The 10,703-nt window shown below is 62.5% G+C and overlaps 2 protein-coding genes across 2 annotated transcripts in view; both read left to right on the top strand.

Moving 5' to 3' along the window:
• Positions 1-258: 258 nt before the first annotated feature.
• On the top strand, positions 259-7,201 carry DNAJB1 (DnaJ heat shock protein family (Hsp40) member B1; the record flags this gene model as incomplete). Its single annotated transcript, XM_080636254.1, has 3 exons — positions 259-469; positions 2,907-3,448; positions 6,473-7,201. The coding sequence occupies 3 exons, from the start codon at positions 259-261 to the stop codon at positions 6,701-6,703; spliced, it is 984 nt and encodes a 327-aa protein (XP_080492380.1). The 3' UTR covers positions 6,704-7,201.
• Positions 7,202-10,471: 3,270 nt separating this feature from the next.
• KRI1 (KRI1 homolog) overlaps positions 10,472-10,703 on the top strand; it is a gene marked incomplete at its 5' end in the record, with an annotated part of 5,745 nt that continues 5,513 nt past the window's right edge. The window contains one exon of the mRNA XM_080636194.1: positions 10,472-10,635. Within this exon, the coding sequence (XP_080492320.1) occupies positions 10,472-10,635 (164 nt within the window). The remainder of the gene's footprint in view (positions 10,636-10,703) is intronic.

The following is a 10,703-nucleotide window of genomic DNA, read 5'->3' as shown; positions in this document are numbered from 1 at the left end:
CTGACGCAGCTCCCTCCGATTGGTTGCCGTGCGGAGGGGCGGGGCGGGGCGCTCTCCCATTGGCAGGTGCGCGGGGGGGCGGGGCCAGGCGCTCGGCGGGCTCTGGAAGGTTCCGGCTGCGCCTCAGTGAGGCGGCGGCGGCGCCGGGATCGGGATCGGGGCCGGGATCAGGATCCGGGCCGGGATCGGGATCGGGATCGGGATCGGGGCCGGGATCGGGATCGGGATCGGGGCCGGGATCGGGATCGGGATCGGGACATGGGCAAGGACTATTACCGCACGCTGGGGCTGTCCCGCGGCGCCTCGAGCGAGGACGTGCGCCGCGCGTACCGGCGGCAGGCGCTGCGCTTCCACCCGGACAAGAACAAGGAGCCCGGCGCCGAGGAGCGCTTCAAGGAGGTGGCCGAGGCCTACGACGTGCTCAGCGACCCCAAGAAACGGGAGATCTTCGACAAGTACGGGGAGGAGGGTGAGCGGCGGCGCCCGGGGGGGCGAGCGGTGGGGCAGGCCCATGGGGCAGGCCATGAGGCCGTCAGTGGGTCAGCTATGGGGCTGGCAGTGGGGCAGGTGCATGGGGCAGGCCATGAGGCCGTCAGTGGGTCAGCTATGGGGCTGGCAGTGGGGCAGGCTATGGGGCTGGCAGTGAGGCAGGATGTGGGGCTGGCAGTGGGGCAGGCTATGGGGCTGGCAGTGAGGCAGGATGTGGGGCTGGCAGTGGGGCAGGCTATGGGGCTGGCAGTGGGGCAGGCTATGGGGCTGGCAGTGAGGCAGGCTATGGGGCTGGCAGTGGGGCAGGCTATGGGGCAGGCTGTGGGGCTGGCAGTGGGGCAGCTATGGGGCTGGCAGTGGGGCAGGCTATGGGGCTGGCAGTGAGGCAGGCTATGGGGCTGGCAGTGGGGCAGGCTATGGGGCTAGCAGTGAGGCAGGCTATGGGGCTGGCAGTGAGGCAGGCTATGGGGCTGGCAGTGAGGCAGGCTATGGGGCTGGCAGTGAGGCAGGCTATGGGGCTGGCAGTGGGGCAGGCTATGGGGCTGGCAGTGGGGCAGGCTATGGGGCTGGCAGTGAGGCAGGCTATGGGGCTGGCAGTGGGGCAGGCTATGGGGCTGGCAGTGGGGCAGGCTATGGGACTGGCAGGCAGTGAGGCAGGCTATGGGGCTGGCAGTGAGGCAGGCTATGGGGCTGGCAGTGAGGCAGGCTATGGGGCTGGCAGTGGGGCAGGCTATGGGGCTGGCAGTGGGGCAGGCTATGGGACTGGCAGGCAGTGAGGCAGGCCCATGGGGCAGGCCATGAGGCTGGCAGTGAGACAGGCCTGGGCCTGACGTGAGGCAGGCTGTGGGGATGACAGTGGATCAGCTGTGGGGCTGGCAGTGGGGCAGGCCATGAGGCCGTCAGTGGGTCGGCCATGGAGCTGTCAGTGGGGCAGGCCTGGGCCTGAGAGCGGGGCAGGCTATGGGGCTGACAGGCATTGGGGCTGGCAGTGGGGCAGGCAGCGTGGTGGCAGTGGGGCAGGCGGGCAGGCCTACAGGGCAAGCTATGGGGCCGGCAGTGGGGCAGGGTGCTGGGCCATGGAGCAGGCAGCAGTGGGGCAGGCAGCAGTGGGGCAGGCTATGGGGCAGGCTATGGGGCAGGCAGCAGAGGAGCAGGCAGCAGTGGGGCAGGCAGCAGTGGGGCAGGCTATGGGGCAGGCTATGGGGCAGGCAGCAGAGGAGCAGGCAGCAGTGGGGCAGGCTATGGGGCAGGCAGCAGAGGAGCAGGCAGCAGTGGGGCAGGCAGCAGTGGGGCAGGCTATGGGGCAGGCTATGGGGCAGGCAGCAGAGGAGCAGGCAGCAGTGGGGCAGGCAGCAGTGGGGCAGGCTATGGGGCAGGCTATGGGGCAGGCAGCAGAGGAGCAGGCAGCAGTGGGGCAGGCTATGGGGCAGGCAGCAGAGGAGCAGGCAGCAGTGGGGCAGGCTATGGGGCAGGCAGCAGTGGGGCAGGCTATGGGGCAGGCAGCAGTGGGGCAGGCAGCAGTGGGGCAGGCTATGGGGCAGGCAGCAGTGGGGCAGGCAGCAGTGGGGCAGGCTATGGGGCTGGCAGTGGGGCAGGAGCCTGGGGCGTGCTGGAGCCGGCCGGGCCTGTTGGGGCCTGTTGGGGCCGTCAGCAGCGTCTGCGCCCGAGTAGAACCGGTTCCCTCAGCGCCACCGCCCCACGCTCTGCCCCACACCCAGCCCCATGCCCTGCCCCATGCCCTGCCCCATAGCCTGCCCCACAGCCAGTTCCGTACCCAGCCCCACGCCCTGCCCCACGCTGGCATTCGGCAGGGTTCCTTTCGCTAACCTGCATTCCCTTCACTCCCTCCCCTTCCCATCTCTCCATCTCCATCCCCATCCCTCTGCTGCCTTCATCCCCTTCCGTCCCTTCCGTCCCTTCCGTCCCCTCCATCCCTTCCATCCCCTCCATCCCCTCCATCCCCTCCATCCCCTCCATCCCTTCCATCCCCTCCGTCCCCTCCGTCCCCTCCATCCCCTCCGTCCCCTCCGTCCCTTCCATCCCCTCCATCCCCTCCATCCCCTCCATCCCCTCCATCCCCTCCATCCCCTCCATCCCCTCCATCCCCTCCGTCCCCTCCATCCCCTCCATCCCCTCCGTCCCCTCCATCCCTTCCATCCCCTCCATCCCCTCCATCCCCTCCATCCCCTCCATCCCCTCCATCCCCTCCATCCCTTCCATCCCCTCCATCCCCTCCATCCCCTCCATCCCCTCCATCCCCTCCATCCCCTCCATCCCTTCCATCCCCTCCATCCCCTCCATCCCTTCCGTCCCCTCCGTCCCCTCCGTCCCCTCCGTCCCCTCCGTCCCCTCCATCCCCTCTGTCCCCTCCATCCCCTCCATCCCTTTCCCACCCCTTCCCCCTATCCCTGTGCCAGGTCTAAAGGGGGGCACCCCCAGCTCGGGCCCGGGGGGGGTCCCCAACGGCCCCACCTTCACCTACACCTTCCGGGGGGACCCCCACGCCATGTTCGCCGAGTTCTTCGACGGCCGCAACCCCTTCGACACCTTCTTCGTGCAGCGCAACGGCGACGATGAGGACGAGGAGCCCTTCACCACCTTCCACGTGGGCTTCCCCCGCGCCCGCCAGCCCGGCGCCCGCCGCCAGGACCCCCCCGTCCTCTACGACCTCAAGGTCTCCCTCGAGGAGATCTACAGCGGCTGCACCAAGAAGATGAAGATCTCCCACAAGCGCCTCAATCCCGACGGGAAGACGGTGAGGAACGAGGACAAGATCCTCACCATCGAGGTGAAGCGGGGCTGGAAGGAAGGCACCAAAATCACCTTCCCCAAAGAAGGAGACCAGACGCCCACCAACATCCCCGCCGACGTCGTCTTCGTCCTCAAGGACAAACCTCACGGGGTCTTCCGAAGGGAGGGCTCCGACATCGTGTACCCGGCCAAGATCAGCCTCCGGGAGGTGGGTCCGGGGGTGGGATCGTGGCGGGGGAGCATCAAGATCAGGTGGTCATGGTCGTGGTGGGGATGGCAAGAGTGGATTGGTCTGAGAGGGCATCAAGGGTGGGTTGGTCTTGGTCATGGTGGGGACATCAAGGATGGGTTGGTCTTGGTCATGGTGGGGACATCAAGGGTGGGTTGGTCTTGGTCATGGTGGGGACATCAAGGGTGGGTTGGTCTTGGTCATGGTGGGGACATCAAGGATGGGTTGGTCTTGGTCATGGTGGGGACATCAAGGGTGGGTTGGTCTTGGTCATGGTGGGGACATCAAGGATGGGTTGGTCTTGGTCATGGTGGAGATGCCAAGGATGGGTTGGTCTTGGTCATGGTGGAGATGCCAAGGATGGGTTGGTCTTGGTCATGGTGGGGACATCAAGGATGGGTTGGTCTTGGTCATGGTGGGGACCTCAAGGATGGGTTGGTCTTGGTCATGGTGGGGACCTCAAGGATGGGTTGGTCTCAGTCATGGTGGAGATGCCAAGGATGGGTTGGTCTTGGTCATGGTGGGGACATCAAGGATGGGTTGGTCTTGGTCATGGTGGGGACATCAAGGATGGGTTGGTCTTGGTCATGGTGGGGACATCAAGGATGGGTTGGTCTTGGTCATGGTGGAGATGCCAAGGATGGGTTGGTCTTGGTCATGGTGGGGACATCAAGGATGGGTTGGTCTTGGTCATGGTGGGGACCTCAAGGATGGGTTGGTCTTGGTCATGGTGGGGACCTCAAGGATGGGTTGGTCTCAGTCATGGTGGAGATGCCAAGGATGGGTTGGTCTTGGTCATGGTGGGGACATCAAGGATGGGTTGGTCTTGGTCATGGTGGGGACATCAAGGATGGGTTGGTCTTGGTCATGGTGGGGACATCAAGGATGGGTTGGTCTTGGTCATGGTGGGGACATCAAGGATGGGTTGGTCTTGGTCATGGTGGGGACATCAAGGATGGGTTGGTCTTGGTCATGGTGGAGATGCCAAGGATGGGTTGGTCTTGGTCATGGTGGGGACATCAAGGGTGGGTTGGTCTTGGTCATGGTGGAGATGCCAAGGATGGGTTGGCCTTGGTCATGGTGGGGACATCAAGGGTGGGTTGGCCTTGGTCATGGTGGAGATGCCAAGGATGGGTTGGCCTTGGTCATGGTGGGGACATCAAGGGTGGGTTGGCCTTGGTCATGGCGGAGATGTCAAGGATGGGTTGGTCTTCGTGGGGGTATCAGAGCTGGGTAGGTCTTGGTGTGGATGTAGTGGGTGAAGGTTGGTTCTGGCCATGGTGGGGACATAGTGGCTGAAAGCTGGCCATGGTGGGGACATTGAGGTTGGGTTCATCTTGGTGCTGGTGGTTGGCTCCATTGAGTGCTGGGTGGCTCCATTGGGTGCTGGTTGGCTCCACTGGGTGCCAGTTGGCTCCATTGAGTGTGGTTGGCTCCACTGAGTGTGGTTGGCTCCATTGGGTGCTGGTTGGCTCCATTGGGTGCTGGTTGGCTCCATTGGGTGCTGGTTGGCTCCATTGAGTGCCGGTTGGCTCCATGGGGTGCCGGTTGGCTCCATGGGGTGCTGGTTGGCTCCATGGGGTGCTGGTTGGCTCCATTGGGTGCTGGTTGGTTCCATTGGGTGCTGGTTGTCTGCGCTGATTGTGGTTGGTTCCATTGCATGCCGGTTGGCTCCATTGGGTGCCGGTTGGCTCCACTGAGTGCAGTTGGCTCCATTGGGTGCATTCGGCTCAATTGGGTGCATTCAGCTCCATTGGGTGCTGATTGGCTCCATTGAGTGTGCTTGGCTCCATTGGGTGCTGATTGGTTCCATTGGGTGCTGATTGGCTCCATTGAGTGTGGTTGGCTCCATTGGGTGCTGATTGGTTCCATTGGGTGCTGATTGGCTCCATTGAGTGTGGGTGGCTCCATTGGGTGCTGATTGGCTCCATTGAGTGTGGGTGGCTCCATTGAGTGCTGATTGGTTCCATTGAGTGCTGGTTGGCTCCATTGGGTGCTGATTGGCTCCATTGGGTGCTGGTTGGTTCCATTGGGTGCTGGTTGGCTCCATTGAGTGTGCTTTGCTCCATTGGGTGCTGATTGGCTCCATTGGGTGCTGATTGGTTCCATTGAGTGTGGGTGGCTCCATTGGGTGCTGATTGGTTCCATTGGGTGCTGATTGGTTCCATTGGGTGCTGATTGGTTCCATTGAGTGTGGGTGGCTCCATTGGGTGCTGATTGGTTCCATTGGGTGCTGGTTGGCTCCATTGGGTACTGGTTGGCTCCACTGAGTGTGGGTGGCTCCATTGAGTGCTGATTGGTTCCATTGAGTGCTGGTTGGCTCCATTGGGTGCTGATTGGTTCCATTGGGTACTGATTGGCTCCATTGGGTGCTGATTGGTTCCATTGAGTGCTGATTGGTTCCATTGGGTGCTGATTGGTTCCATTGGGTGCTGATTGGTTCCATTGGGTGCTGATTGGCTCCATTGGGTGCTGATTGGTTCCATTGAGTGCTGATTGGCTCCATTGGGTACTGATTGGCTCCATTGGGTGCTGATTGGTTCCATTGAGTGCTGATTGGCTCCATTGAGTGTGGTTGGCTCCATTGGGTGCTGATTGGTTCCATTGGGTGCTGATTGGTTCCATTGGGTGCTGATTGGCTCCATTGGGTGTGGGTGGCTCCATTGGGTGCTGATTGGTTCCATTGGGTGCTGATTGGTTCCATTGAGTGCTGATTGGTTCCATTGGGTGCTGATTGGCTCCATTGGGTGCTGATTGGTTCCATTGGGTGTGGGTGGCTCCATTGGGTGCTGATTGGTTCCATTGGGTGCTGATTGGTTCCATTGGGTGCTGATTGGCTCCATTGAGTGTGGGTGGCTCCATTGGGTGCTGATTGGTTCCATTGGGTGCTGATTGGCTCCACTGAGTGTGGTTCGCTCCATTGGGTACTGGTTGGCTCCACTGAGCGCCGTTCGTCTCCCTTGGGTGCCGCCGGGCTCCATGGCGCGTCCGTGTCGCCCGCAGGCGCTGTGCGGGTGCACGGTGCACACCCCGACGCTGGACGGCCGCACCATCCCCATGGTGTTCCAGGACATCCTGAAGCCCGGCGTCAAGCGGCGCATCCCGGGCGAGGGCCTGCCCCTGCCGCGGGCCCCGGAGCAGCGCGGGGACCTGGTCATCGAGTTCGAGGTCAAGTTCCCAGACCGCATCCCACCGGCCTCCCGGAGCCTCCTGGAGCAGATCCTGCCCCTCTGACCCCCCCCCCCCCCCCCCCCCCCCCTGCGTGGGGCATGGGGGGGCCCCGCTCTGCCCCATTGAAGCTCATGGGGTCACCCCCACCCCATCATTGGGTCCATAAGGAGGGTGCTGGGGGGGGGGGTCGTCGTCCCACCCCCACCTCCATCTATGGGGTCCTGCTGGTCCCCCCCATCACAGAGTGGGGCCGGGGGGGGATCCTTAGGGTGCCCCCCACCCCCCCCATCTTGAGGGTCATGAGGTGTCCTTAGGGTGTCCTATATCCACCCTCTTGGGGTGTTCCCTCCACCCCATCTTGCTCATGGGGTGTCTTTAGGGGGTGTCCCCCCCCCCATATCGGGGTCCTGGGGGTGTCCCCCCCCCCCAAACCCCATTTATGAGGTCCTGGGGTGTCCCTAGGGTGTCCCCCCCCATCTCTCTGCTCTGGTGGCCTTGAGGTGTCCTTGTCCTGTGTGTGTGTCCCCCCCCATCTCTCTGCTCTGGGGTGGGGGGGGGAGTTTGGGGTCCCCCCACTTGGGTCGTGGGGTTCACTGCCCCCCCCTCATGATTTGGGGGTCTCCAAACTCCATTATAGGGGTCCCCATGCCCTTGCCCCCAATTCTTTGGGGTCCCCCCCATCTTCTTCCCCCTAATTTGAGGTCCCCCATCCTCCCCCCCATTTGGGGGTCCCCCCATCTCATCCCTCCCCAAATTTGGGGTCCCCCCCATCATTTTCCCCCCATTGTCCTGCCCCATCATATCCCCTCCTATTTGGGGTCCCCCCCTCATTCCCCCCCCCCCCACTTTGGGGTCCCCCTCGGGGGGGGGGGGGGGGAGGCATCACAGCATCCCCGCACCCCCCCCCTTTACCCCCCAGCCCAATCCATGGGGGACCCCCATTGAGTGGGGGGTTTTGGGGGGCCGCGGGCGGCTCTTGGGGGGGGGGTGTCTGGGGGGGGGCGGGTCCCTCGTATCCTTTGGGATGAATCCGCCCGGAAAAGGGGCTGTTCCTGCCGGAACTCTCGTGGCTTTGTATAAAGCATCAAACCTGCCCCCGGCTGCGAGCTTTTGGGGGGGGACGGACCCCAAAATGGGGTTGGGAGCATCTAAATGGGGGGGACCCCAAAATGGGGTTGGGAGCATCTAAATGGGGGGGGGGGACCCCCAAAATGGGGTTGGGAGCATCTAAATGGGGGGGGGGACCCCAAAATGGGGTTGGGAGCATCTAAATGGGGGGGGGGACCCCCAAAATGGGGTTGGGAGCATCTAAATGGGGGGGGACCGCAAAATGGGGTTGGGAGCATCTAAATGGGGGGGGACCCCAAAATGGGGTTGGGAGCATCTAAATGGGGGGGGGACCCCAAAATGGGGTTGGGAGCATCTAAATGGGGGGGGGACCCCAAAATGGGGTTGGGAGCATCTAAATGGGGGGACCCCAAAATGGGGTTGGGAGCATCTAAATGGGGGGGGACCCCAAAATGGGGTTGGGAGCATCTAAATGGGGGGGAACCCCAAAATGGGGTTGGGAGCATCTAAATGGGGGGGGGGACCCCAAAATGGGGTTGGGAGCATCTAAATGGGGGGGGGACCCCAAAATGGGGTTGGGAGCATCTAAATGGGGGGGGGGACCCCAAAATGGGGTTGGGAGCATCTAAATTGGGGGGGGACCCCCAAAATGGGGTTGGAGCATCTAATGGGGGGGGACCGCAAAATGGGGTTGGGAGCATCTAAATGGGGGGGACCCCAAAATGGGGTTGGGAGCATCTAAATGGGGGGGGGGACCCCAAAATGGGGTTGGGAGCATCTAAATGGGGGGGGGGGGTCCCCAAAATGGGGTTGGGAGCATCTAAATGGGGGGGGGGACCCCAAAATGGGGTTGGGAGCATCTAAATGGGGGGGGGGACCCCAAAATGGGGTTGGGAGCATCTAAATGGGGGGGGGACCCCCAAAATGGGGTTGGGAGCATCTAAATGGGGGGGGACCCCAAAATGGGGTTGGGAGCATCTAAATGGGGGGGACCGCAAAATGGGGTTGGGAGCATCTAAATGGGGGGGGACCGCAAAATGGGTTTGGGAGCATCTAAATGGGGAGGGACCCCAAAATGGGGTTGGGAGCATCTAAATGGGGGGGGGACCCCAAAATGGGGTTGGGAGCATCTAAATGGGGGGGGACCGCAAAATGGGGTTGGGAGCATCTAAATGGGGGGGGACCCCAAAATGGGGTTGGGAGCATCTAAATGGGGGGGGGGGGACCCCAAAATGGGGTTGGGAGCATCTAAATGGGGGGGGTCCCCAAAATGGGGTTGGGAGCATCTAAATGGGGGGGACCGCAAAATGGGGTTGGGAGCATCTAAATGGGGGGGGGGGGACCGCAAAATGGGGTTGGGAGCATCTAAATGGGGGGGGGACCGCAAAATGGGGTTGGGAGCATCTAAATGGGGGGGGACCCCAAAATGGGGTTGGGAGCATCTAATGGGGGGGGGGACCCCAAAATGGGGTTGGGAGCATCTAAATGGGGGGGGGACCCCAAAATGGGGTTGGGAGCATCTAAATGGGGGGGGGACCCCAAAATGGGGTTGGGAGCATCTAAAATGGGGGAGGGGACCCCCAAAATGGGGTTGGGAGCATCTAAATGGGGGGGGACCCCAAAATGGGGTTGGGAGCATCTAAATGGGGGGGGACCCCAAAATGGGGTTGGGAGCATCTAAATGGGGGGGGGACCCCAAAATGGGGTTGGGAGCATCTAAATGGGGGGGGGGACCCCAAAATGGGGTTGGGAGTATCTAAATGGGGGGGGGGACCCCAAAATGGGGTTGGGAGCATCTAAATGGGGGGGGACCCCAAAATGGGGTTGGGAGCATCTAAATGGGGGGGGACCCCAAAATGGGTTGGGAGCATCTAAATGGGGGGGGGGGGGGACCCCAAAATGGGGTTGGGAGCATCTAAATGGGGGGGGGGACCCCAAAATGGGGTTGGGAGCATCTAAATGGGGGGGGGACCCCAAAATGGGGTTGGGAGCATCTAAATGGGGGGGGACCGCAAAATGGGGTTGGGAGCATCTAAATGGGGGGGGACCCCAAAATGGGTTGGGAGCATCTAAATGGGGGGGGACCCCAAAATGGGGTTGGGAGCATCTAAATGGGGGGGGGACCCCAAAATGGGGTTGGGAGCATCTAAATGGGGGGGGGGGGACCCCAAATGGGGTTGGGAGCATCTAAATGGGGGGGACCCCAAAATGGGGTTGGGAGCATCTAAATGGGGGGGGGACCCAAAAATGGGGTTGGGAGCATCTAAATGGGGGGGGACCCCAAAATGGGGTTGGGAGCATCTAAATGGGGGGGAGGGACACACAACAAAATGGGGTCTGGGACCTCCCTCTGATGGGCTTTGGGAGCCATAAATGTGGGGTGGGACCCCCCCGATGGGGTCTGGGACCCCCAGAATAGGGTCTGGAGGCTCAAATCTGGGGTGAGACCCCCCCCAATGGGGTCTGGGACCGCCCCAGTGGGGACTGGCACCCCCAAAATAGGGTTTGGGAGCCATAAATGTGGGGTGAGACCCCCAAAATAGGGTCTAGGACCCCCAAAATGGGGACTGGGACCCCCAAAGTTGGGTTTGGGAGCCATAAATGTGGGGTGAGACCCCAAAATAGGGTCTAGGACCCCAAAATGGGGACTGGGACCCCAAAATTGGGTTTGGGAGCCATAAATGTGGGGTGAGACCCCCAAAATAGGGTCTAGGACTCCCCACATAGGGTTTGGGAGGCTCAAATCTGTGGTGAGCCCCCCCAATGGGGTCTGGGACCCCCAAATGGGGTCTGTGCCCCCCAAAGGGCTCTGGGACCGTGGGTCCGCCCCCCCGCCATGGGCGCAATTCCCGGTTCCGCCCACCCGGGGACTCGCAGCTCTCGCTCCTGATTGGCTGCGGGCGGCCCCACCCGCGGGGGAATGCGAGGCCGGGCGCGCCCACCGCCTGGAGCGCTTGGGGGGGGGGGGGCGCGGCCGAGCCCTTTCCTGCCCACA

The sequence above is a fragment of the Psittacula echo genome (assembly GCF_963264785.1).
Source record: "Psittacula echo genome assembly, chromosome: 30".
Classification (NCBI taxonomy): domain Eukaryota; kingdom Metazoa; phylum Chordata; class Aves; order Psittaciformes; family Psittacidae; genus Psittacula; species Psittacula echo.
This window is presented reverse-complemented; position numbering and strand designations above follow the sequence as displayed.